The 26,057-nt window shown below is 34.8% G+C and overlaps 1 protein-coding gene across 4 annotated transcripts in view; it reads left to right on the forward strand.

The window, feature by feature from the left end:
- The window catches only part of FRMD4A (FERM domain containing 4A), a 737,403-nt gene that overhangs the window by 532,740 nt on the left and 178,606 nt on the right, over positions 1-26,057 (forward strand). For all 4 annotated transcript variants that reach the window (XM_051962747.1, XM_051962746.1, XM_051962745.1 and 1 more), the window contains exon 3: positions 12,977-13,071. In XM_051962747.1, coding sequence (XP_051818707.1) covers positions 12,977-13,071 — 95 coding nt within the window. The remainder of the gene's footprint in view (positions 1-12,976; positions 13,072-26,057) is intronic.

The raw sequence follows: 26,057 nt of genomic DNA on the forward strand, positions 1-26,057 counted from the left end.
AGTGACTTGCCCCAAATCAGCCAGATTTTGTCACCCCAAGTTTAGTGCTTGACTATGAAAAATATTACAATACAAAATAGTAATTAAAACCAGGATAATAGGATGAAATACTACTTATATATTTAATATTAGACTAGAAAAAAGGATGAGATACCATTTCATTCACCTTTGTTCAATGTGCCATGGTATCCTGGTGAAGATTATTCATTAACCATTGGGTAAGTAGTTATTTCTTAAAAAGCAATTTATTTCCAAATTTATTATAGGAAAAAAGTCTGATCTTAACAGAGAAGGCCACCCAGGCTTTTTTGTGTGTGAATAATAATTTAGGTGGTTACCTCTCTACTAGTAAAGAATGACTATTGCAAAAAAAAAAAAAAAAAGCCTCACAATTCCTAGAACCATAGCACTTCTCCATTTAAAAAATTATTTACTTTTTATGCTAGGCACTATGCTAAGATATATGAAAATATGTATTTCTAGACCCAACAGCTTCCCCACCTGGCACTGTGAAACTTAGTACTATGTGTTTTGTTTTGTTTTGTTTTTTTACTGTTTCCCCTGACCAAGGTGTACAGCTCTATCTTTAATAGAAAGTCCCTACAGACAGAGCTACCCTGGACTGGCAGCCCATATAACATTAGCCTGAGCAGACTAATATGTGTCTGGGTTACTATGTTAATCAGAAGCCAGTCCCTAATGAACATCTGCCTACCCTTTCCTATTCCCCTGGGTGGATAAGGGGTAAAGCAGCTTCTTTATTCCCCTGGATGACAAAAGCAGTTTGCATTTCTTGGAGGAGTAATCATTATATATGTCTGTCAAAGCTTTCCCAGTGGGCATGATTCAGATGAATATCAATCACCCTCCTGGTTTCCTGAAAGCTGAGTCTAGATTGTACCTTAGCAAAACAAGGAAAGTAAGACTTTAGAAAGGAGAGAGAGTGGGGGGAAGGGAAAAAAGAAGCTTCCAAAAGGGAAACCAGTCTAAAACTCATCTCTGTGGTTTGTCACACATACCTAAGTTCAGTGGCAAAGCCAACCCTGAAGACAGACTCAGAATTTAGATGATGGACGTCCATGCTTCAAGGGAAATGGTTTGTTGTTGTTTTTTAATCCTACTTTGAATATTTTAGACTCATCAAGCAACACTTGCCTTCAGTTATTTATATTTGGAAAGAAGGGAAAGGAAACCCAATTTGGGTCAGAAATAATGGCTCAGAATTTTTCCTTCTATGTATAAATTTCTTCCAAAGTTCTGATAGTTTGCATTTACCATACGTGCCTAGAAATGTGTATGTGTATATATATATATAATATATATTTGTTTAAAACAAAGCTATTTTTTCTCAGTAATTGATGTAGTAACAGTACTGAAATGACTGAATAAAAATAAAAATTCATAATGGTAAAAAGTTAGTCTTTGTTGTTCAGTCATTTTTCAATTATGTTCAACTCTTCATGACCCCATTTGGGGTTTTCTTGGCAAAAATACTGGAGTGACTTGCCATTTCTTTCTCCAGTTCATTTTACAAATGAAGAAACTGAGATCAAATTTGAACTCAAGAAACTGAATCTTCCTAGCTCCAAACGCATCATCTAGTTGCCCTTTACTGTCTTACTACTTGTGTGGTTTGGAACATGTCACACTTTGTGGTTCTCATTCTGGACTTCAGATCTCTCAAATTAAAATTGAGAGGATTGAACTGAATAATTGCTAAGCAGCTTTCCTCAGATCTAATTCCTATTTTTCTATGATCCTCTCAATGGAATTCAGAAGACATCACAGCCTTCCCTAAGCCTTCATAAAGTTTCTCTTTCCATTCTCTGCCCTATTTCTCCTGCTTGGAACAGTATAATACTTGTTCCTAACTGTATCTCACTTTCTTTAGAGTTTCTAGAAATTAGATGATTTTCAGACTGCAAACAAATTATATTGGGGATATAATAAAAAGCAGCCTCTATTCACCTGGTCACATGAGTTAGAAAATCCACTTTGGCCTTTTGGGCCCTTGAGATACCCATTTTTTATTTGTCTAATCTCCAAAATGGCAGTCTCTCTATTAATTTTATTTGTTTTCAACCCTTTTAACTAGGGATAAAGGATAAAGTGTATAACCACTGATAGATTCAGGTGCATCTTGGTTAGATCAATCCCCAGAGAGCTATAACCACACTGTTAGAAATACAATGCCCTCATTGACCCATGTCAAGTATATTTCTGACAGTGGCGTTATATCATCTCTTCTTGGTCCATTCCTCTAAATAAAAAAGGACAAGCTAAGTCATCATGTGAAAGCTGCAGATACCTTAATTTCAGGACCATATACCCTTATGAGGGATGCTGGATGACCAAGGAGAACTCCTGAACCCATTGTTTTTTATTTATTTATTTATTTATATCTCCCTGAAATATAAGCAAATGCAAATTCTCAGCTCTGCCTTTTTTCAGTACAGGAAAAAAAAAAAAAGGGAGAGGGAAAACAAGAAGGAAACGCAGTTTCAACTAATTAGAGAGAATACAAAGGAAGGGGAAAGGGGCTAAGGCCCTCTTTGGCCATTTAGCATGACCTCATGCCTTTCACTTAATCACATGATTCTCTCCCTCCTCCCCAGAAATAATGAGCAGCCAATGAGCATTTTCTCTGCTTATTACAGAAACCCCTAGGGTGATTGTGGGTAGCAGGCCAGACTCCCAGCTGCTCTCAGGAATCACAATAGTTCATGCTGGATTCATTCAAAACAATTTGTATCTCCTTCTTTTGCTTCCATCCATCGCAGTTCTCATAAAAGAAAATCTTTTTGGAAGCAAAGAGCTGTCCTACAAGAGAATACATATTAACACCCAGTGCTGAATTGGTGCTTCTGTTGACTCGCAGGATAGTCAAAAGCACCCAGTCTATGGTTCTTTCTGGATGGCCGGGAGTCACCTGCCCAGTCCAGAGATTAAACCACAGGTTGGAACAGGAGTTGGGAAGGGCATAGTCTAGAAGCCTCAAGTTCTGCAATAGCTGCATGAACAATGTTTCCTTATTCTTTGTGGATATTTCCTAGTGAAATGAGGACTAAGTGGAAATTTATATATCTATAAATCTGGGTATAGATATATTTATCCTTGATAAGGATTCAATGGTTAGAACACAACTGTAATTCATTTCCAAGCACAGATGGAAGTTATTTGACTTTTTAAAAATAAATCCAGGAGTTGGAATGTCCTTGGTTAAGAAGCTGTGAGAAAGGCCGAAGGGCAGGACAAGCTTTGGAATAAGGCACCTGTATGTAGTTCTAATTCCCTACTGTAATTGTGCTACCAGCAAAAGAATTTCTGAACTGGATAGAAAATAAGCTTGATAAACAAAATAAATTATGCAAACTAATTTCCTTTATTCCTCCAATCGCCAGATGTTTATTGAGTTCTCATTATGAAAAAGAGCAATCTTTCTTAGAAGAGGGAGACCATAGTCCTTCTATGTACTCTGTCTATGGTAGACCTTAACTGGGGTGTTGTATTCAGTTCTAGGCATGACAGTTTAAGAAGGACTTAGATATAAACTGAAAAGTGTCCAGAGGATAGCACCTGGACAATGAAGGGACTTCAGTCCCTATCACATGACAGGCAATGAAAGGAACTAAGAGTATTTAGTTTGGAGGAGGAAAAAATGGGAGAAGGAGATGACATCTTCAAGTTTGGGAAGAGGGATTAAATTTGTTCTTTGTGGCCCCAGAGGACAGGAACTAAAACATATAGGTACAAGATGCAAAAATAGAGAAATAAGATAGACAATTAGCAATCAGTGCTGTCCAAAAGTGGAATGTGCTGCTTCTAAAGGTGATTGCCTGCCTCTTGAGGGATCCCCCTTCACAACTACTTCCTGGGCATGGTATAGTGAGGTTTCACTTCAGGTATAAGTTTAATTTGACAAACATTGTGAGATTCTCTGATTTTTTATAGGTACAAGGCACTGTTGTAGGTATTATGGACAGAAAAGTATAAGAAATTGCCCTTAGAAAATTTCAGTTAAATAATAAGCATTTATTCAACTCTTACTATATGTAAAGCACTGTACTAAGCAAAAAGGACATAAAGACAAAAGAATCTCTGCTCTTGATGAGTTCACAATCTAATGAAGAAAACATAAAAAAAAAAGTATAAACAAGCTAACTACAGGATCTAATTGGAGAATTAGGGCAATACAAGGTATACATGACCAATAAGTTGTCCTTTTAGGAGAGAGCAAACACTTATGTTAGTTAAATATGGCTCAAATCCTATTTATTTGAGTGAGGAGAAGATGGGACTTAGCTGAGTGTTGGAGGTAGATAATTCTCTTAACATTTCTTTTCTGAAAGATGCCAGACCACAGGTTTGGTTGTGGGTCTGGAGGACTATAGGTTCCTGGAGGTAAGTTGCACTTATGAGAAAGGGAAAGGAGAATTGCCATGACTGCTTGTGGGACACTGTGACTTTCTTATGTGAATTCTTTCTAAGGGATTTAATAAAGGCTGTCCTGTTCCTGAAATGCATATTGTGATCTGGATATTTGACCAGGAGCTAAGTGCCCTGTTATAGATATTTGTGAATACCTGGACATAAGCTATATTGATAGGGTTCCCACATCTTAATTTTAATAGAAAGTGAGACTGGTGACTATGCACTGCCCTCCCTCATTTAAATCCAATTCACTTACATGTCATGGCAAAACTTCCCTGATGTCATGGTCATCTTCTAGAACATGGGACAAATTACAAGAAGATCCTTTTAGGAAACCAGCAAAACAAGCTATGTGATTAAAAAAAAAAAAAAAAAAACTTAAGGTTTGAATTCATTCTGCATTAAACCCAGAATTTAGAGCGTTGAGTCCCTGAATACAAGTGACCAAGACAGTACTTCCCTTGCATCATTAATATGTCTTTCCAAGATTCTCTATGTTCATCATTTCTTAAAGCACAATAATATGTCATTTCATTTATCTACTGTAATTTATTTTGCCTTAAGATTATAGATTTTTATTGTGAGAGCTGCAAGGGACTTTAGAGTTTTTCTAGTCTAAAACTTTATTTTTGTTGGTAAGGCCCAGAGAATTAAATGAATTACCCAAAATCATCTAGGTAGCAGAACTGGAGCATGACCCAAGTCTTCCAACTCTAAATCCAGTATGTGTTTGTTTTTGTTTTTGTTTTTGTTTTGTTTTTCTGTGTATATTCAGATTGAGAGATCTTTGTAGACTAGAGTAATCAAGGAAGACTGGGAAAGAGATGGAAATGAAGTTGGACTTTGATAGAAAAAGAAGGAATAACAAGCAAAGGGATAACTATGGGAATAAGCATAGCACCTTCAGAACCTAACCAAGCACAGTTTGTGTATGTATATAATAACAATGATAATAATAACTAGCATTTAATAGCGCTTTAAAGTTTGCAAAGTACTGTGCATATGCTATCTCATTTGATCCTGAGAAGTAGGTTCTTTTTACAAAAGGGGAAACTAAGGCTGAGAAAAATTAAATGACTGGCTCGGGGTCTCATAGTCACTGGGAAGATTTGAACTATTTTGAAGATCGATAGACAATGAAACTGGACTGCTTTGTTGCCTTAAAAATTAGAAGTCCGAATTCTGTGATCTCTAAAGTTCTTTCCAGGTCTCAATCTGGATGTCAGGCGGAGAAGTAGAATTTGATGCATTAGAGGTTAGAGATACGTGTTACAAAAAGCTGTGGTTGCTGTTTTAGCTTCTTCCCTGCACATCCCTGCCAAGCAGGCTCTTGGCTGAGAAGTGCTTTCCTCCGGCCTTTCTCTTTGCCTTATGCAGCCCCTCTTTGTTAGACTGATTGAGTCTCTCCATGTTGGGGTGACAAGGGCACTTCCTTAAAAAGAGCTATTTTAAGGGAAGGATTTATAAGAAGAGTGAGCTTGGCGAATTCAGGAGGAAAATCATGTTCAAGTCCAGAAAGCACTTATAATGGCTGAGAAAAGAAGAGGAATGGACAAATAGACGAAGAAGGATAAAAGGCAGAGGTGGAAGAACTGGGCTAACTGACCCAACCAGGCTAGTGGCCAACCTGAAGTCAGGCCGTGACCCATCATCTTGCTGTGAATCTTCATCCCTGTTCCCTGCCCAGCATGTTTTATGGGGCATGATTGTGTATGAGGCCGTTATCTCTCTAGGACAGGATTTCATTTCTGGCCTGGCTCCTGGCCTGATCCCTGCAAAGCTGCATGCTTGTTTACAGTTCAATGTAATTGGCAAATTATAATCATCAGGATTCTATAAACATCCTCTCAGAGTATTATAATAGTATTTTGCTTTCTGCTTAGCCTGCAACTTTCTCTGAGCTAGTTTAAAGGACTTTAGAAACAATATAATTCAATAATCACCACTACCTCTTGGTCATCTAAGTGGTATATTTTTAATTTGGAAGGTAGGAAGTTAAGGGATTGAAAACTTAAGAGACTCACTCTAATTATGCAGAGAATTAGAAACAGGAGCTTTCTTCACTCCTTGTCCAAGGCTCTAAAATTGGGATTTTAGAAAATAGGGTCTCATCTTGAGAGACCTTAATCTTTCCTTGCCTCATTTCTGTTTCTTTCTGTCTCTCTGTCTCTGTCTCTGTCTCTCTCTCTCTCTCTGTCTCTGTCTCTGTCTCTCTCTCTCTCTCTCTCTCTCTCTCTCTCTCTCTCTCTGTTTCTGTCTCTTTCTGTATGTATATGTCTCTCTCTCTCCTATCGTTTTCTCCATCTAGGAACTGCAAGTGATAAAGTTGTCTTTCTCCTCATCAAGCTTGATGAGGCAGATAAGATGAAAAATTGTGCTGGATTTAGAGCCGAAGGACTTAGATATAAGTCCCACCCTGTTATTTACTGCCTGTGTGGTCTTAAGCAAGTCACTTGTAAAATTATATAAAGTAAAGGAATTTGAAGTCCTTTCAATTTAAAAATCTATAAAGCTATGAAACTAAGGGAATAGACAACTTAATAGGCAATCACTTGCCATGTAGATATAAAATAGTAGCAATAGTTCAGAAGGCAAGAAGCCAAGACACCAAAATTTTATTTAAGTGATTTTTACTATAATGCTGACAATTAGAAATTCACTTCTCCTGACTCCTTGACCTCTTTATGCTGTTTATATATATTTTTTTCCCTATGGAAGGAAATAAAGGTTGGCATTTATTTCATTTGTTATTATGTCTTAAATGGTGGTAACTTTGAGGCAATAATACTTTTATTCAAATGATTTTGTCTTGGTCCAAAACATTTTGGCAATTTTGATTTATACCAGAAAAGGGTCTTGTTATTAAAAGTCACCCTTAAATTTTTTTTGAGACTAATCCATCTGTGTTATCCAGGTTAGAAGTACAGTACAGTACCTGATAGATATCCATAATAGAACTCCTGAGTACCAGATAACCACTAACTTCAGCTTCCCATAATAGACTACAAGTATGTAGTACCTATCACACCTATATATCCTTTGTTTATTTTATATTTTTTTTACCACAACTAGATTGTTCATATTGACCATCCCCCCTTTTCACCACATTTGTTGTTCAGTCACTTTTTTTTTTTCAGTCATATCCAGTTCTTTGTGATCCCATTGATATTTTCTTGCTAAAGATACTGGAGTGGTTTGCCATTTCCTTCTCCAGCTCATTTTACAGATGAGGAAACTGAGGCAAACAGGGTTAAGTAACTTTTCAGGGTCACACAGGAAGTATTTGAGGCTGGATTTGAATGTAGATTTTCCTGAATTCAAGTCAGGTGCTCTATCCACTGTACTACCTAGCTGTCCCCACCATACATTTTTTACCACACTGTCACTACATAACTTTTAGATATTTCCAAAAATCTAATTCATTCTCAAAGAACAAGTAATTGCCATCACAGAAGATATTCTATCATTAATTTGTTCATCTATTGAGCAAATATGTATTTTGTGCCTACATTTTCAAGGCCCCAAAGTCTTATTCTGGAATCTGGATTCTCAAAGTCTACGCCACTGGAACATGAGTTCTGGCAAACTTGTCAAGATTGGAAAGGCCACAGTATTGGTTCCAGCAAAAAATTATCTTTTATTCAAAGGACCACCATAGCTAAGTTCAGAAAGAGTTCATCACCAGGTGGTCCACAAAGCAGTGAGTTTTTTGATTAGTTTTGAGAAATCTTGCATACAAAATATTCATTATAGGAGTTCTTATCGTGGAGTCATTGAATTTATCTTTTTTAATAGGTCTTGATAACTGTATTTTAGTATAAGTAGTTTCCTTTTCAATCATATGTATTTGATTTTATTCATTTAATAACATTATTCTGAAAAGTCTGTTGCCAAAGGGGTGACCCAAAAAGGTTAAGAATTTCTGGTCTATTGAGTTATGGAGGAAATGCAATCTGTTTTGCAATTAGAAGGGAGTCAGATGGAAGATTATCTATAATAAAATAGTGATACTTAGATATAAACACAAGAGATAGGTATTTAGGGAATACAAAAATAAATAAGATTTGTTCCCTGCTTCCCCTAAAATTTGCAATTTAATAGAGGAGATGATAAGTAAACAAATGATAAGCTAACAGTTATTAAGAAAAAATAACTTCAAAGTGCTTCAGAATTTCAGAGAAGGGAGATCTCTTCTGTAAGAGGGAACCAGAGACAGCTTCAAGTGGGCACAAACTAATTGAGTAGGGCTTTGAAATGTTGGAGGGAATAGCATGAGCAAAAGCATAGAGAAAGAAAAGTAAGATGCTTCCAGAAAATGTCTAAGAAGTGGGGCAGCTAGTGGTGTAGTGGATAGAATACCAGCTCTGAAGTCAGGAGGATCTGAGTTCAAATTTGGTCTCAGACATTTAACACGTCTTAGCTGTGTGACCCTGGGCAAGTCACTTAACCCCAATTGCCTCAGCAAAAAAAAAAAAAAAAGAAAGAAAGAAAGAAAGAAAGAAAAGAATAAGACAATGTCTAAGAAGTCTAGTTTGCCTGATGTATCTTGTGAGTAAATAAAGAATGTTATGTAGTCAAACTGGAGAGATGAATTCTTGATGACTTTGAATGCTCTGTATTGGAGTTTGGACTTTATTATGTAGGTAGTGGAGAGCCTTTGAGGATTTGTTTTAGTATGACAGATATACAATCAGATTTAGAATTTGGGAATATTACGCTGACAATAATATACAAAAGATTAGAGTAGATGAGACTGAAAGCAAGCAAATATAAAGGAGTCAATAGTAATTATTTAATTAAAAGTAAATGTTGACATGGCTTTTGGTGGTGGTAACAAGAATGGAAAGGAATGGAAGAATTAAAGAGATAATAAGGATGTCTCCAACAATTTGATGAATCAATCAGTTAAACATTTATTAAGCATCTACTGTGCATAAGGAACTGTGCTCAGCATTGGAGTTACAAATACAAAAGATAGACAGTCTGTACTCTCAAAAAGCTAACAGTCTATCATCAAAGACAATACAGTCACAGACAAGTAAATACTGGGTTTATGCAAAATAAATAATAATAATTGGGGAGTAGAAGATAACAACTTGATATGTTAGAAAGACTTCTTGATGGAGGTGACACCTGAACTGAAATGTAAAAGGATGTAATGGTTTTGTGAGGAAGAGGCAAGAAGGGAGAAGTATCACAGTCATGGGAGGCATATGAAGGGAAAGGGACAGGGAGCCGTTGAAGCTTCTTGAACAGGGGAGCAAAACAGTCATTCCTTTGCTTCAGATTTATCACTAGCAAGCTGTGGGTAAATGCAAGAAAGGGCATATGGGGTGCAGAGAGGAGTCAAGTTAAGAGCCTAATCTAGAAGAATAATGGCCATGTGATTGGAAAAAAGATGCCAGAAATGTCAAGGGGGTAGAATTGACAAAATTTGGGAATATATCATACATAGGGAAGAGTCTAAGATAACTCTTAGAGAAATTAGGAAGAAAAGTGGGGGGGAGGGAGAGAGAGAAAAAGATGAGTTTTGTTTCAGGCTTGTTGAATTTGACACAACTCTAGGACATCTGGGTAGAAATATAGGACTATGGCTCAAAAGAGAGCTGAAGGCTAGATATGTAGATTTGGGAGTCATTTGCATAGATATGATAATTGAATTCACAGGAAATTATATGGTTAGTAAAAAAAAAAGTAATATAGAAAGGGAGAGAAGATGACTGATTTGTTTTTAGAAAAGAAACTTCAAAGTCAAGGGACTTGGGAGCTTTTCTTTCTGATAGTCTCTACTTATCTGATCGTGGAAGGAGTCACTTCAGCTCAAGCTTCCATTTTTTCATCTGTAAATTGATGGGATCAGACAAGATAATCTCTAAGGTCCTTTGTTCCTATAGCATCCTATGACATTACAATCTTATGGTCATGTTTGGGATATTAAATATATTTTAAAGTAGATAGCTTAATCTCTCTAGTCTGAATCCCTTGTTTTTGTTTTTGTTGTTGTTCTTTTTTATGTTTTTTGCATTTAAAAAGTGATTGGATCAGGAGGGAGGGTTTCTTTACTTCCCTTTCAGCTCTAAATCCTGTCATTTGGATAGATGATAGGTGCACCAAAAAACTTTGTTGATTGTAGAGATTATCTTTTTAAAAATTGGGTGTGAAAGGAAGTATAGTATTAGAGGCAAATCCTGATTTGTCAGCATAGCATGTAATGGCTATATCTCTTGGAAATACAACACACTTTTTACAAAATCAGAGAGCCAAATTCCCATTTTCCACAAGAAATGGATTAAGTTGTTTTCATTTAATAAAGTGGTAGTCATTGAGACTCAGAGACTGCCATCTTTTTGCCTAGAGATATGACAACAAAAGGTAAAGTAAGTCCTCCTCCTTCAAAAATAGCACAAACTGTGTAGAAACCATAGAGCTGAGGTATTTGCTTTTGCCTCTTTATTTTTGTGTTTGACAATGGCATTGTCAAAAGTGCTCTGTCTACCTATTATGATCTGTCCACCCAATACTGAATTTTAAAAGAGCAAATTTAATCACCAAAGTTGGAGTTTTTTTACATAGCAACAGAACAGAAATAATCTCTTCAGTTTTTTTCTTCCTTTAGAGCTCCCCTATCCTAACCTGAGCTTTATTTTTGTTGTTCTTTCATATTTTCAGTTATATCCAATTTTTCATAACCCCATATGGGTTTTTCTTAGCAAAGATACTAAAGCAATTTGCCGTTTCCTTCTCCAGTTTATTTTACAGAGGAGCAAATTGAGGCAAACAGGGTTAAGTGACTTGTCTGCTGTTACAAAGCTAATAAGTGTCTGAAGCCATATTTGAACTCAGGTTTTCCTGATTCCATTCTCATACTCTATCCACTGCCCCACCCAGCTCTGATCTTGGAGACTCCTAATGACCTTGTTTGGAAGAATTCATGCCAGACTAATTATGTAGTCTTTGCATTTTTTGATCTATATTCTTTTAAAGATTCACTGCTGAATGCCCTGGGCACAGATATCTGTCAGAAATCTGCTTTCCCATCATCTCTTATCTTAGTGCATTTAGAGTTTGTAGATAGATTAAATATTAATATTAGTTACATGTTAATAACAGTATATATAATATAATAGTAAAACTGGTGTTTATGTAGCATTTTAAAGTTTGCAAAGGATTTTAATAATAATATCTCATTTTATCCTTATAGTGATCCTAGGAGCTATTTGCTAAGTAATACTATTTCCATTTTATAGATTAGATATCTGAGACAGAGAGAGATTAAAGTGATTTGCCCAGCTCCACACTGCTACAAATGTCTGAGGTCAAATTTGAACTCAAGTCTTATTCACTCTAGTTCCCTCTGTACAGACCCACCTTCTCACCTCTAAATAGTAATAACAATGAAGCCCAAGTGTGATTACTGATAATTCTTGTAGAGATCTGAAATAGATCCAACAAAAACCACTGGATTCGGAATATTTTGATTTGAGACAAAGTTATGGATTTTAGAATAAAGAAGCCTGAGAAGAATGGATGAGTTAAAAATCTCTTCCTAGTTTGACCTTGTTGTTGACTGTCATTTAATGAAATGCTTTGTTTTACTTCATCATCCTTGTTATAATTAAAGTATCTTGCAGATTCATTCAATTCAGCTCTACAAACATTTACTAAGCATCTTCTATGTTTGAGGCACTGTCCTAAGTTCTGGGAGTGCAAAGACAAAAAAAAAAAGTTTTGTGGGTTTTTTTTCCAACTTTATTTCAATGAGCTTACTTTCTATTGAGTGATATAGCATGTATACAAAGAAGACCAGTAATCAGAAAATTTGAGGATAGAGAACAAGAACAAATGAGGGCATTCTTCACAAAGAAGGTAGCATTGCAATTGAGAGTCTTGAAGGAAATTATAGATTCTGAGAAGCACACCTGAGGAAGTACATTTCAGGCATGTAAGATGGCTTGGATAATAATGTAGAAATGTAGAAGATAAAATAATGGATCTATTCCAGATCAAAATGTACCTTCTTCATAATGTGGAGTGACAGGAGAATAGGAAGATTTTTTCTTTTAAATAGTATTTTTTCCTATTACATATAAGGGCAATTTTAAACATTCTTTTTTTATAAAACTTTAAATTCTAAATTTTCTCCATCCCTTCCCACTCTACTTCATAATACAGTACACAAATATATGCAATCTTTTTTAAAAAAGAGATTACACAGATTTTAACACTAGCTTAGAAAGGTCTAAAAATGTGGAGAGAGCAGTATTCGGGAGAATGAGGCACCTGATATAAGTACTAATTCTGACAGCAAATTTTTCCTTATCTTTTGAGATTATTCAGCTTTCTTTTTTGTGTTTCAGATTCCTTTTCTATATTCTAATCTACATCACTGGGTGTTACCTTGAGGATTTAAGAACTTAAATTGATATGAATTTTTGAGACCCCAGGGGAAAGATAATATATATACATAGTAATAAAGCAGAGTATATGGAAGTTTTTTAGGGCAATTATTCTCATGTCACCATTTCTTCCCTTTGTTCTCCTTCAGCCCAAGCTTTTGGCCAAGGAACTGCTTGATCTAGTGGCATCTCACTTCAACCTGAAGGAAAAGGAATACTTTGGAATAGCATTCACAGATGAGACGTAAGTGCCATGAAGCAACATCTAAAGCCCTAAATAATGATATAATGGTTCTAAAATAGCCCTCTCCTGTCAGAAATTAGACATAAATCATTTGTAGCCAGTGGGACTGGGTCACTCCTGCTTTGCATTCCCATACACAAAGTCACAGTAAGAATTGAGCACAAGTATAGTCAAAGGATCCAATTTGGATAATGATAGTTGATTATTTCAATGGACTTGTGATCTCCTTTTTGTGCCAATATGATTTCCATGTCAGTTACAGGTTGTTGATATAGTAATGATTTTTTTAAAAAGTAAACTAGCTACTTTTGAAAAGACATTCATAGTCAAATACATTACATTTAGAATTCAAATGGTTGTTAAAATTAGGTTCAAACAAAATGTGTGGGTTTGTTTTTAAAGTTAAATTTGAAAAATTTTTTGGAAATTAGATATTTCCTTGGATGTTGAAATAATATTGAGGCCAGAAAGCAACCTTGGTGATAAATGGAAAATGAAAACAATCTTTCTAAACTCAATTATAGAATATAAAAAATAAAAACATACATCATCCTACTAATACAGAGAACTTTGGGTTTTTAAAGGTCTTTTTTCACTTCTCGCTTGTAAAACTGTTTGGCAACACAAATGTTCCTTTAATAAGATAGTAACTTTCTTCCAAATACATTGGCATATGATAAATTGATTTGAATTTGAAAAATCTCCACATAGGCATCCAAGTAAAAGATTTGGGTTTTTTCTTAAGTTAAGCATCTTCATGCTTCGTTTCTGTGGTTTAAAAATCTTAAGAGCTTGAACAAAAGTTTAGAACATGAATTTACTCCTAATCTTTACTTCTGTGTATTTTCCCCTCACATACATCTAAAACAATTGCTTCCAAATATTTTTTTCCTGTTCTTTTGAAAAATAAATGAAAGGCCTGTGATGTAGGCTATTTTTCTATTGTATCACTTTTTTAAAGGTTAGATAGCATAATAACTAATTATCCTCCCATTGTTCATATTTTTCAGATGAGCTTTACTATTATAAAAATCTTTTTTCAATAGCAATTTAACATTCTTTTTGAGAAAATAAGGTTAAAAGAATCAGAGTGACAATTTTGACTTCCCAAAAGGAAAAAAAAAAATGTGGTACATGTTGAATTTACCTATCCACTGGTCACAAAAAAAAAATTTAGTTTTAAGGCAAGGAGTTTATTTTTTTAAAGAAAAAAACTATTAAAGATATCATATGCTACAGGGAGAAGGGACAAATAATGAAGTTCATGCTCTTACAGATTAAGAACAAGGATCTGAAAATTGTTTACCCTTTGTGCTTGTGAAGACTTTGAAACTTTATGATAGCATAAATGATTTAATGTATCATAAAATAAATATCTATGTGCTACGTAAAGTAAAATGTTCTGGCATAAAAAAGTTAAACATTCATTAAAAGTAACATTTGTAGCTTTCATTCTTTCCCATTTCCTGGTCCAGAAAGAGAGTATCCTTAAGAGATGAAAGATTTGGGGTAGATTTGTTCCAGAGTACCAGATATAGTGTCCTTGGCTGTTTCCTTAGGCTCTGTCTAAATACTTTTGTTTCACCTATTTTTTACCTAAGTACTGGTTTTATCTATTTTCTAGAATGTTCCAATATGTTCAAGAATATTCAACTAGTAATATAATTGTCACATAATATGACATGATGGTTTAAACATGTACAGTTGTCTTCCTCACAAAGGAAGCTCTTTGAGGACAGGTATTGTTTCCCTTTCATTTTTAGTTCCCCAATACTTAATACTATGCCTAACATATAATAGGTATTTGATAAATGCTCAATGATTAATAGTCCTCAGAGATATTTATTATATTCCAAAAGTATTAAGACGTATCTTATTGTATTCCTCCTTCCAAACCTTATATTGTGCCTTATTTTCTTAAATTCTAATTCTGGTTCTCTTCTTTCATAGTGTCCCATTATTGTCACATAATAAGTAGTTGTTAAGTACTTTATTTGATATTTCTTGTCCTTGTCAGATTTTGACTAGGAATATATGTTAGACTGCATGTGCCTATGTCTAGAGGTCAAGGATACTCTCTCTAATTTTTGGCGGTGATATTCTCTTTTAATTCTCTATCATCCACCTGATGGTCCTCAGTTCTAGTTCATCATCCATGTCATACCCTCAGAGCCTAGTTTCCCTGAGGGTCCCTGAGTCCATTCTCTTTCAACTCTTTACTATGTAGCTTAATGATTCATCAGTTCCACTGATCATTAATAATGATAAAAACAATTGCAGAAATAAATTAATTAATAAATATAGTAATAGTACTAAAGTTTTATATAGGGCTTTAAAGTTTGCAAAATGCTCTACACAAATTATTGAGTCTAAGTATTCTCCCTTCCTCATGCTTCTCTCCCGTCTAATCCATCCTCCACATTGCCAACAAAGTGATTTTTCGGTAATGCAGATCCAGCAGTGTTACCTTTCTGTTCAAGGAGCTCTAGTGATTTCCTGTTTCATCGCGGATCAAAAGATAAGCTCCTCTTTTTTAGCATCCAAAACTCATTATGGCCTTGCCCCTTCCAACCTTTTCACTTCTCTATATCTTACTCTCCTCTGTTAATTCTAAGATATAGCTACACTGTCAATATTACTCAAATAAGATATTCGAGTTCTGGGTTCTGTTCTTTTGCTCTAGCTGCCCCCCATGTATCATCCAGTGCATCGTACATAATAGCCTTTTAATAAATATCATTTTGATGCATTATTATTATCTATTACTATATTATTTGATTGATTAATCAAATGCTCTTCCTCCATACTTCCACTTTTTACCATCCTTGTTTTTCTTCAAGACTTAACTAAAATCCCAGCTTTCCCATGCTCTACAGCTTCTAAACTCTTTTCCTTTTAGATTACTTTGATATACCCTTTATATATTGAACTTAGATATTTATATCTTTTTGCCTCTTTTAGAATATATTTTCCCTGGGAGCAGAGATTGTTTTTGTCTTTCTTTGTGTTGTTAGTGCTTAGAACAGTACCTCACACATAGTAAGCACTTCATCAATGCTTGTTGAGTGAATGAATGAATGACTTTCAGTAAATGTGTAGCTGTACCTGGGAAGGCCCTGTGGAAGTCAGTGACAAGAGAGATCATAAGCCATCCAATTGGCATTATCCAGGGAAAGTGTCTCCTCCTGAGAGGAAGTTCCCCAGAGCAGCAATGACAAGCAGCCAGGAAGACAAAGTAGATGATAAAGAAGGTACTGTTCAAAAATAGTTGCTGAATAAGAACAAGCAGGTGCATCCAACTCACCCCTGGGAACCAGAGAATTTCAGGCACTTTAAGAGAAACCGGAGGCCAAGGGAGAATGAAAGGAGAGCTGTGGGTCGACAGGGAGAGCTGGTAGCAAAAAGAAAGATCAGCTAGGGACAAAAACAAGTTTGGGCTACTCCAGAGGGCAATCAATCAGGCATTTGCCCTCTGGGTAGCCTTTTGAGTAAACTGAGCTCTTATTTTTTTTCTACTTTTTAATGGAAAGGTTTTGCTTTAGGGGTCTGGCTTTTGTTAGAGTTTCCCCAGTCTTCTTTGTGAATATTACTAACCACCCTTCCATTGCTATTCTTAATCCTCTCTGCTTTTTTAATTTTTTGTTTTTTTTCTGCTGAAGCAAAATCTTAACCATATCCTATTTTCCAGGGAATTGAAATGTGTGCATTTAAATGAAATAAATCAAATATGTATTTATATACATGCTCAGACAGCTATATTGTGTAAGTAAGATGTTTGTGTAAGTAAGATTGTGTAAGATGTTTGAGAAAATATTTATTACAATATATGTTTTGTAATCAGAATTTTTCTCTTCATATTCTTTATATCAAGGGTTCTTAACCTGAGGTCTATGGACCCCCAATATATTAGGGTCTTTGAATAGATTTCAGCAGGTCTGTAAACTTGGATAGGAATGAAATTACCTTTCCATTTTCACTGACCTATAATTGAAATCTAATATTTTCTTGTAAACTTAAAAATATATTCTGGGGGTGGGGCAGCTAGATGGAACAATGAATAAAGCACCAGCCCTGAAGTCAGGGGGACCTGATTTCAAATCTGTTCTCAGACACTTAACACTTCTACCTGTGTAAACCTGGGCAAGTCACTTATGTATATGTAGGTATAGTAGTAGTGAGTAGCTAACGTTTTCTAGTGCTTTAAGATTTGCAAAATGCTTTGCATATATATTATCCCATTCAATAACTCTGTGAAATTAGAACTATTATTACCTCCATTTTATATGAGGAAGCTGAGGTAGAGATTTTAAATGATTTATTTAGTGTTACACAGCTAGCAAACGTCAGAGGTGGAATTCAAACTCAGATCTTCCTCACTCCAAATCTAGCTCTTTATCTACTATACCAGCTTATTCCCAAAGTCTTTGTTACTGTCTAGTGGTTTGACCTCAGAAATAGATATGATTCTATCTTTGCATAAATAAGGTTAAAGAAGGTGAATTAGGATCTGTTTTTCATTGCATCCTAAGGACTACAAAAAACTTACCATGGGACTTGTAACTGAAATTTCCTATGCATTATTTCCTCCAGGAGAAGGTGAAATCATTGAGAGAAGGTTTTCTTGTTTTTATATTTGTATTATCTATAATTAGCACAATGTTCTGTATGTAGTAAGCGCTTATGCTTTTTCCATTCTTTCAGGAATTATGTCTCTATCTGGGAAAACTTTTGTATTAAATGACTGGTATTTGTAAAGCACTTTAAGATATACAAAACATTTAAGTTTTACAAAACATTTCAGTCTCACAACAGCCCTGTGAGATAGGTTCTTCAGGAAAGAAGTGGATAACAGTGTCTCGAAAAGGAAGTGCTTTGACTAGCTTCATTCAACTCAAATTTAGCCAACCTGAATTAGTAACAGAATGTCTACCTTCGCTCCACAATCTCCTTATAGCATTTTCTTTATATATCAGTGTAATTATCCCTAAAGCAAACTCCTTCATTTCTCCCACATGGAGAGGTTACATCAGACAAGCAAAGTGATGGTGTCTACACATATGCCAGTCTACTCAACAGGGTCTACCAAATGCTCCTCTGGAATTTTGTTTGATACTCATATACCTATTTTGTATTTTAACAGATATTTGACTTATATTTCAGTTAAGTTTCAACAGAACAAAATATTTCAAGAACCACAGTAAGTTAAGCTGTAACACAAGCATTAAAAAGAATGCATGATGACTATAACTCTAAGAAGTTAATGAATTTCCAGATATGCAATAAAATTTAACAAATAAAAAATAAAACAAATATGCATATATTTAAGGAAAATGGCATTATAAATTGCTGTATTTTAAAAGGCAAAACCTGTAATCATCAAGTAAACAATAAATTTTTGGTCAGTATATATTTTTAAGTCCTGTTATTTTTTAGAAGAATAAAAAATATGAACAATTCTTGTATTGCCTCACTCATAATTTGTTCCACATAAACCCCTGCTCCACCTGATAATATCCTTCACTTTAAGTTTTCTCATAAGCTTATAGCACCTTGGCCAAACATTAGCCCAGGCAAGAGGAACTTATTGGTGGGATCTCAACCTCCAAGAAGCCCCACAATTTGTGCAAGCAATTACTTTCAATAGTCCAGATTTTTCAGCTAAATTTTGATCTCCTTGAGGTTAAGGGACTGAGTCTTTTTCTTCTTTTTCCAGACCCTAATATATATGTAGAGGGTAAGAGCGAAATAAACACTATTATTGATTTTTACATGTGAAACAGTTTTTGATATTTTAGCAGAATTCAGAATCACACTCATTGATACCTCCAAATTTAAATGTTTTACATTGTGGTATCTTTTAAAAATCATGATTTTAATCTTGTCATCATAGTATTTTTCTTTATATTAGAAATACCTTTGAATTTTACATTTGGGTAGCCCTACCACAGATTTTTTTTAAATTAATATTTTGAGGATTGAAGGAAGGAATATATGACTTTGGTGAGTTGTTTTGCAAAATTTTAAAGCAAGCAACTATAAAGGCAATTTTTGAATTGAGAAAGAAACAATAAAAATGCTGCTCCAGGAGAGTAATTTATTTAGAAATAGGTTTGGGATTTCCATTCATTAGAAATACTGTATTAGGAGACTTTGAGGAGAAAATCAATAGCAACAATCTCTGCCTGTGCTTTAATAGCTTCTTCTAGTAATATGGCATTCAACATTCATTACTGCCCCAGAGACAACTCACATTAGAATGTCAGACATTATAGAAAATAACAGGGCCTCAAATTTAATGATCAGAGAAGTGTTTTTCCACAACTCTTTTATTTTCTAAGGTAAATGAAGGAAAAAAAGAGTTTGGCATAAGAACTTTTCTTTCACTATCCTCTCACTCTTTACTCACTAACAGTAAAGACAAATTCTTATCTATCTTACAGGTTTATTGGAAAGGGGATACTTTCAAATCCTATCACTGGAAGGTTTTTTCTCTTGCGACTGAGAGCTGATCCTTAGATGTATTACTCTAGGCAAGTCATTTAATCTGTTTCCTCACTTGTAAACTAGAGATGATACTAGCATCCACCTTGTAGAGCTCTTTCTTCTCCTTTTCCTTCCTCCTCCTCCTCTTCTCACTCTCTCTCCTCCTCCCCTTTCCTTTTCCTATATTTTTCCTCCTGCTTCCTTCTTCCTTGTTCCTTCCTCCCTGTTCTCTCTTCCTTCTTCCCTATTCCTTCTTTTTTGTACCCCGTTCCTTGTTCCTTCTTCTCTCTTCCTTGTTCTTTCTTCACTGTTACTTGTTCCTTCTCTCTTCCTTGTTCCTTATTCCCTATTCCTTGTCCCTTCTTCCTTCTTCCTTATCCCTTTTCCCTTCTTCCTTGTCCCTTCTTCCCTGTTTCCTTTTTCTTTCTTCCTTGTTTCCTGTTCATTCTTCCTTCTCATCATTAGTATGTTTAGATAAAAGGCAAAAAGAATGAGATCATATTTAAGAACTTATTTTGAATAATTAGTGCCTATTTTTACATAATTATTGTATTTGTGTTACCTTAATTGATAATTACAATTAGGTAGAGTGAATTAGGTAGAGTAATTATTATCATTCCCATTTTATAGATGAGGATAGATGAGTCTCAGCATTGGTAAATAACCATCGTGATGTAGTAGAAATTGCATTCCCTGTAGTTAGTGAGTCAACCAACATTTATTTACTAAGTATTTGCCATGTGCCAGGCATTGTGCTAAGCAATGGATATGCAAAAAATTGTAAAAAAAACAAAACAAAACAAAAAAAAAACCATTCTACCCTGCTCTACTGGAGTTCATAGCCTAATAGAACAGACAATGGGCAAACAAAATATAAATGGCAGGTAACATCAGAGGGCAGGCACTAAGATTAAAAAAGGTTTTGAAACACTTCTTATCAGTCAGAATACCCAGTTTCATATCCCACTGCTGATCCCAACTACCTGTCTATACTTGTACAAGACACTGGTCTCTGTGAGTCCAAGTTTCTCTCACTTATAAGATGAATAAACTTTCAGGCCTCACTCAGTTTTAGAGTGGGATCTTATGATCAGATAAGGCCTGGAACTCTTCCATTAATTCAATTCTCTCAGAATTTCTCTGAACATTATCTGGGTCACATCCATAAATATTAATAATTATATTGATATTTTTGTGTTTTAGGGAGGTGATTTAATTTTAATTAATTTAATTTAGGGAGGTGAGCTATCAAGACATTCATTGAACACTGGAAATTGTGATTCTAATCTTCATCCATAAAATACATGCAATCTCATATTGCACACATACATATATGTCTCAAAGGTAACTATCTGACTTCTTTATGCCCAAGTCTTTCATTAAATAAGCTGGAGTTATTTGACTCTATTTTTGTCTATCTGTTGTCCTCTAGAACACCCTTAGGAAAGTTTTTACTTTCAGTCATCAACAGTTTCTTTTATTAGAAAACCAGTCTCGCTATAAATATATAATCTCATTAATGCTATTGGTGAGACTATATATTGTCTCATCATTAGCATTAGACAAGGTACAGAACCAGGGACAGCACAGGTCGATAAATCTTGCAGCTTTAGTTAGTCTCAGTAACTCTTATCTATCCTAAGTTAGAGAAGAATTTGAGATCTGTGTTGGTAGAGAGAGTTGAGTTATTACTGTAGAGCTTTTGAAGGGTTGAAACAACAATGTTCACAATGTTTTCACCTTATTATTTCACCTTATTATCCTATTTTTTCTGAAAAAGCCATTTCATAAGAAATAAACAATTTTCCCCAAAAAGTAAAATATCATTTTAAAAAATGGGAATGTTCTTTATTTTTTCCTTTGATAGAAGTGACTATAAGTAGATTTACACTTACCAGACATCTCCTCCTACTCCAGTAACAAGGCCAAGTGTTCACTAAATTTCTTTTCATTTCTAACATTAACAATTGCTGCTGAATTCATAGGGCTATAATTCAGTCCTCACTCCATTCTACACTTAAGAACTCTTCTGTACTGGACCCAGAGCAGAGTCTGACAGAGCCAGTCCTGGAGGTCTCTGGCCTGAAAAGATAGGAGCCCATGGCTTTCTTTTTTTATACTCTTTATCTCATTATACCGCATCCCAGTGATTTGTGGCCAAATTATTTATTGTTTAGGTTTTGACTAACATTAAAGGAAGAAACAATGGCTTCTAGGCCTCTTGGCTAAGATCAAGCATAGGAAGAAACATTCAGATATAGAATTAGTATTTATTTCCCATACACAAATGTTAAAAGATTATATTGACGGGATGACTTAAAACAGGATCTGGAAACTTGATTTAGAACTAATGTTACATTCTCCTGGAAAAAAAATACTTAACTAAACACATAGCAGGAATTTTCTGAGCTACATATTTTATATTTCATCTTAAATCTTTATTGTCTCCCTCAAAGTCTTATGTCTTCTAGAACATTAGTCCAGAAACCTGACCAGACTCCTTTGGGTGAAGTTGTGTTCTGAAATGCACAAGCTCCCTTTTCCACCAGTAAGCTTTACTCATTAAACTCAGAAGCACTGGATCCCACAAGGACTTCTAACCTGGATATTTATTCACATCTAGGAATGATTTTCAGTCCAACTAATCAGTAAAGAAAACATATGTAGCTGAAAGTTACAAGTGTCTCTCACACCTCTGTCCCCTCCTGTGGGGTTTAGTCAGAGTTTTCCCAAATGGAAGAGGGAATAGTGAAAAATAAAAGATATTTTTTTCAGCTAGACCAGCAGATTCATCAGCAGCTCTAGCTCAGCAGCCAATGAGGAAATTACTTGGCCATTTCAAAGCACTTATATACTTCTATACTGAATATATACATAATTGGAAATGACCGGTGAGTTTGTCATCTTCAAAAAGGCCATGTGCTGATTCACACATGTGAAAATCTGAAAGCACACAAGGAATATCAGAATGTGCTCTTTATGGATCTCGTTATACCCATCACACCTTGAGACTCACAGAAAGACTTTTTTACCACATAAAGCAAAATTTCTATGAATTATATGTAGAAGTATGTAGAAATTTAAAAGTATGTTAAATAAACACAATTAATTTTTGTTCTCTACAAGCAAATTCATAGTATGAATATGATCTTTGATCTGCTTTATAACCAAACAAAATCAGCATTATTTTATCTCAGCTTAAAAACTATTTATTAGCCAAAGTAATAACAAAAAATAATTCCTAATTATCTGCTTTAGTCTCACACATGAATTATTTTTCAAGTCTTATTAGGATAGGATCTGGTATGAATTCTCACCAATCAGTGGATATGATCAAGACAAAGTTATCAAGCATTTCTTGGTGGAGAAATATCCTTCTTGCCTATGTTTGCTTTTCCTACTGTTTTCTTATTCCCAAACTGCAGTTATTCTAAAGAATCCTAAAGAAAAGAGGTCTGAATTGTTCTCCAAATATATATTGGATAATAGAAGTCTTGTCAGCTGTTATGGACAGAATTAAAAAAACTAGTGTAGACTAGTTAGACTAGAGAGCTAAAAGTTATGTATAGTCAAAGTATTGTTACTTAGGGAAGAAGAAATCATTGGAAATGAAGATCCTTCAAAATTGGTGTAGGTCACTAAGGGATATATCTGAGGATAGATAGGAACAGAAATATAAGATTTTTAAGAATCCTATTCCAATCATATTAGTGCTTCTAGAAGCAATATATTTCCTTTTAAATACATAAACAACTATGGTTGAAAAAATGTAGAAACTACAAAAATTCCTTGAAAGTCACTCTGAGTAAATTATTTAGCTTGTCATTCTCTTCCTTTTTTGTGTTGTTTAGCTTCTGATAATATTGTCTTGACTATAAGAAAGAATGACTTTTCCAGTGATAAGAAATTGAAGTGAAGACCTGGGTATCTCTTCTTCCCTACTTTTGGATGCTGTTTCAACTCTAGTCCACTACAGAGTCAAACTGCCCGAGGAAACTGAAATAGGAAAGTTATACTCTAGTATTGTAATGGAAGCACTCTATTAATCCCCAAGGAAAATAGCACATCTGGGTTTATAATACCATTCCCTACAGACTTTCCAAATTCAAAGTTGTTGCTCCTGATCTTCCTTCCTGGTCCCTCTTCTCAGTTTGGAGCACATAAGAAACAATTTATTTAAATGTTTTATGTGACTCCTAGTGTTCAGAATACTTAAATTTTACTCTTCTCCTAGAAGCATAGTACTTTTCATATTCAGAATTACTCCTCATCTCCTTTTCCAAATCCCATTCTTATTAGAGTTAAGAGAGGTGGCCTCTGATGTTATTTCCCTTTATTATAATATTATTATTGACATAAATGAACATAGTTCTTCAAATACCCTTTCTAAGTTTTGGTGAACAGATTTCTCTAATGCTCCCATTGTCTTGGCTTAGTTCACAATATATTTATACTATCCTGAACCCTGATTCTTTGGCATTCCCATGACTTTCTGAGACCTCTTGAAATCTGGTAGTTCTTTCTTGATTGTCCCTTTCATCTTGCCTCCACCTGTATTTCTTAGTTTTTTTTTTAAGTGTGGAAATAATAAGACTATATATTCCTAAATGGTAACAAAGAAAACAAAGTTATTTCAAAGCTATGGCAACCCACAATTCCTTTCTATGTTCCTGAAATTTTTAAACCTTTAACTATCACCACAAGTACAGGTTTAAAAAGGAGCTTAATTTTTACTTGAGCATGTTTTTTCATTTTTAAAAACTGTATACTCAAATTGTGATCTGGCCTCTTATTCTTTCTTTTCACCCACATTTCTCCTTCTTATAAACTAAACATTTTGGTATCTATTAGATGCTATAACAGAACATGGGTCAGGACAAGAGGAAGAGAAATTCCAATAAGATAATTTAATTACTCATTAATAGCTCATGTCATGAGAAAGTTGCCAGTGTTAACCACTCCTGATAGATATTTCTCTATTCCAGGCTAGCTGTCTACACATTTCCTTTCTTCCTTCTCATAGAAATTGCCCCCCGCCTTTCTCTGACTCATATATCCTGTAGAAGAAGGGATTCCAGGGTTCTCGTTTTTTCTCTGCTTTGTTCTGTGCAAGGTAAACACACAGCTCTATTTTTTCTGAGAGAGCATGTAGCCCTTCTTTGGGTTTTCTCACAGTTTTACTATTAATAATTATAGCGAAATGAATATACTGGTATTTTAAAATAAACATAAGTGGATTGTTGTAACAAAAGTGCTTTGTAAACCTGAAAGTATTGTGTAAGCATTGATCTTTCTTAGTTCCCTCAGTTTTTAGTATTTCTTAATTCCTTATTCATGAAGTTAGTCCCCTCAAAGTTTTTCTAGGCTCAATGTTAGCAGAGTTTGTCAAGATTATTAGACCTCTTTATCTTATTTTTAGACCTTATCTTATTTTTCAAGTTGAGGGCCATATATATAAATAAGGCACTTCCCTGTGGCCCCAAAGATTTCTCTCATATAGTTCAGATTTTTCTAATATGACTTTATAAACTTTTTCTTTTTATTTCCTGACACTTTTGATGGCCCCATTCTCTTAAAAGTCCTACCTTGATCTTTATCTCTCTAGAAGCAAAAGGAAAGTTCCTTTGAGGAACCTCTCAGGGCCTTCCTACTTGTGACTTAGCAGGAGATTTTTTTCACCCCAGATCTATACTTGGGGCACTCAACCTTTGTAAAATAACCATAGTAAGAAAGTTTTACTAAAGATAAAATGAACAAGTTAAAAAAATTAACAAGTTTTTTTTTTCACCATGTAGTTTCAAGAAAAGGAAAAACAGAGTAGCCACTTCAAACTTTTCAAAATGCATTGTTTCTCGGATTCTCAGTTCTAGGTCTCTGAGTTAATCAGCATTTTAAGAAGGTTGGCACTTAGTGTCTCATTGTTCTTTAAGGCAGGGGTTCTCTACATTTTTGTGTTCTGTCCTTTTGACAGTCTTGTGATGCCTATGGAACCCCTCTTAGAATGATATCTTTAAGTAAATGCAACAAAATGTATAAAATAAAGGAAACCACTCATTTTGAAATACAGTTATCAGTTTTTTTTTTTTTTTAATTTACAAACCCTTGTTCAGAACTCCTGAATTGAAGGCTTATTTTTTTCCCAGCAGTGTTCTGTAGATAGAAAGACTCATAATATCTTCTGTGTTTGAGAAAAATTGTAGATAAGAAATAAAATACTAAAACTCCCCAGCTTGCTCTCAAAAAGCTTATATGCTACTGAAAGGAAAGACTATATAATGGAATTAGTACAAGGGAGCAGTCCAAGTAATAAGCTATAGGAACTTTGAGGAGTCTACTTTTTCCTCTCCCTTTCCTCTTTTTTCCCTCCTTTTCCTCCTCCCTTCCTTCCTTCCTCCCTTCCTTCCTTCTCATCTCCATTCTCCTCTGTTGACTATAAGAAAGAATGACTTTTCCAGTGATAAGAAATTGAAGTGAAGATCTGGGTATCTCTTCTTTCATATTTT

Source organism: Antechinus flavipes, chromosome 5, assembly GCF_016432865.1.
Source record: "Antechinus flavipes isolate AdamAnt ecotype Samford, QLD, Australia chromosome 5, AdamAnt_v2, whole genome shotgun sequence".
NCBI lineage: Eukaryota > Metazoa > Chordata > Mammalia > Dasyuromorphia > Dasyuridae > Antechinus > Antechinus flavipes.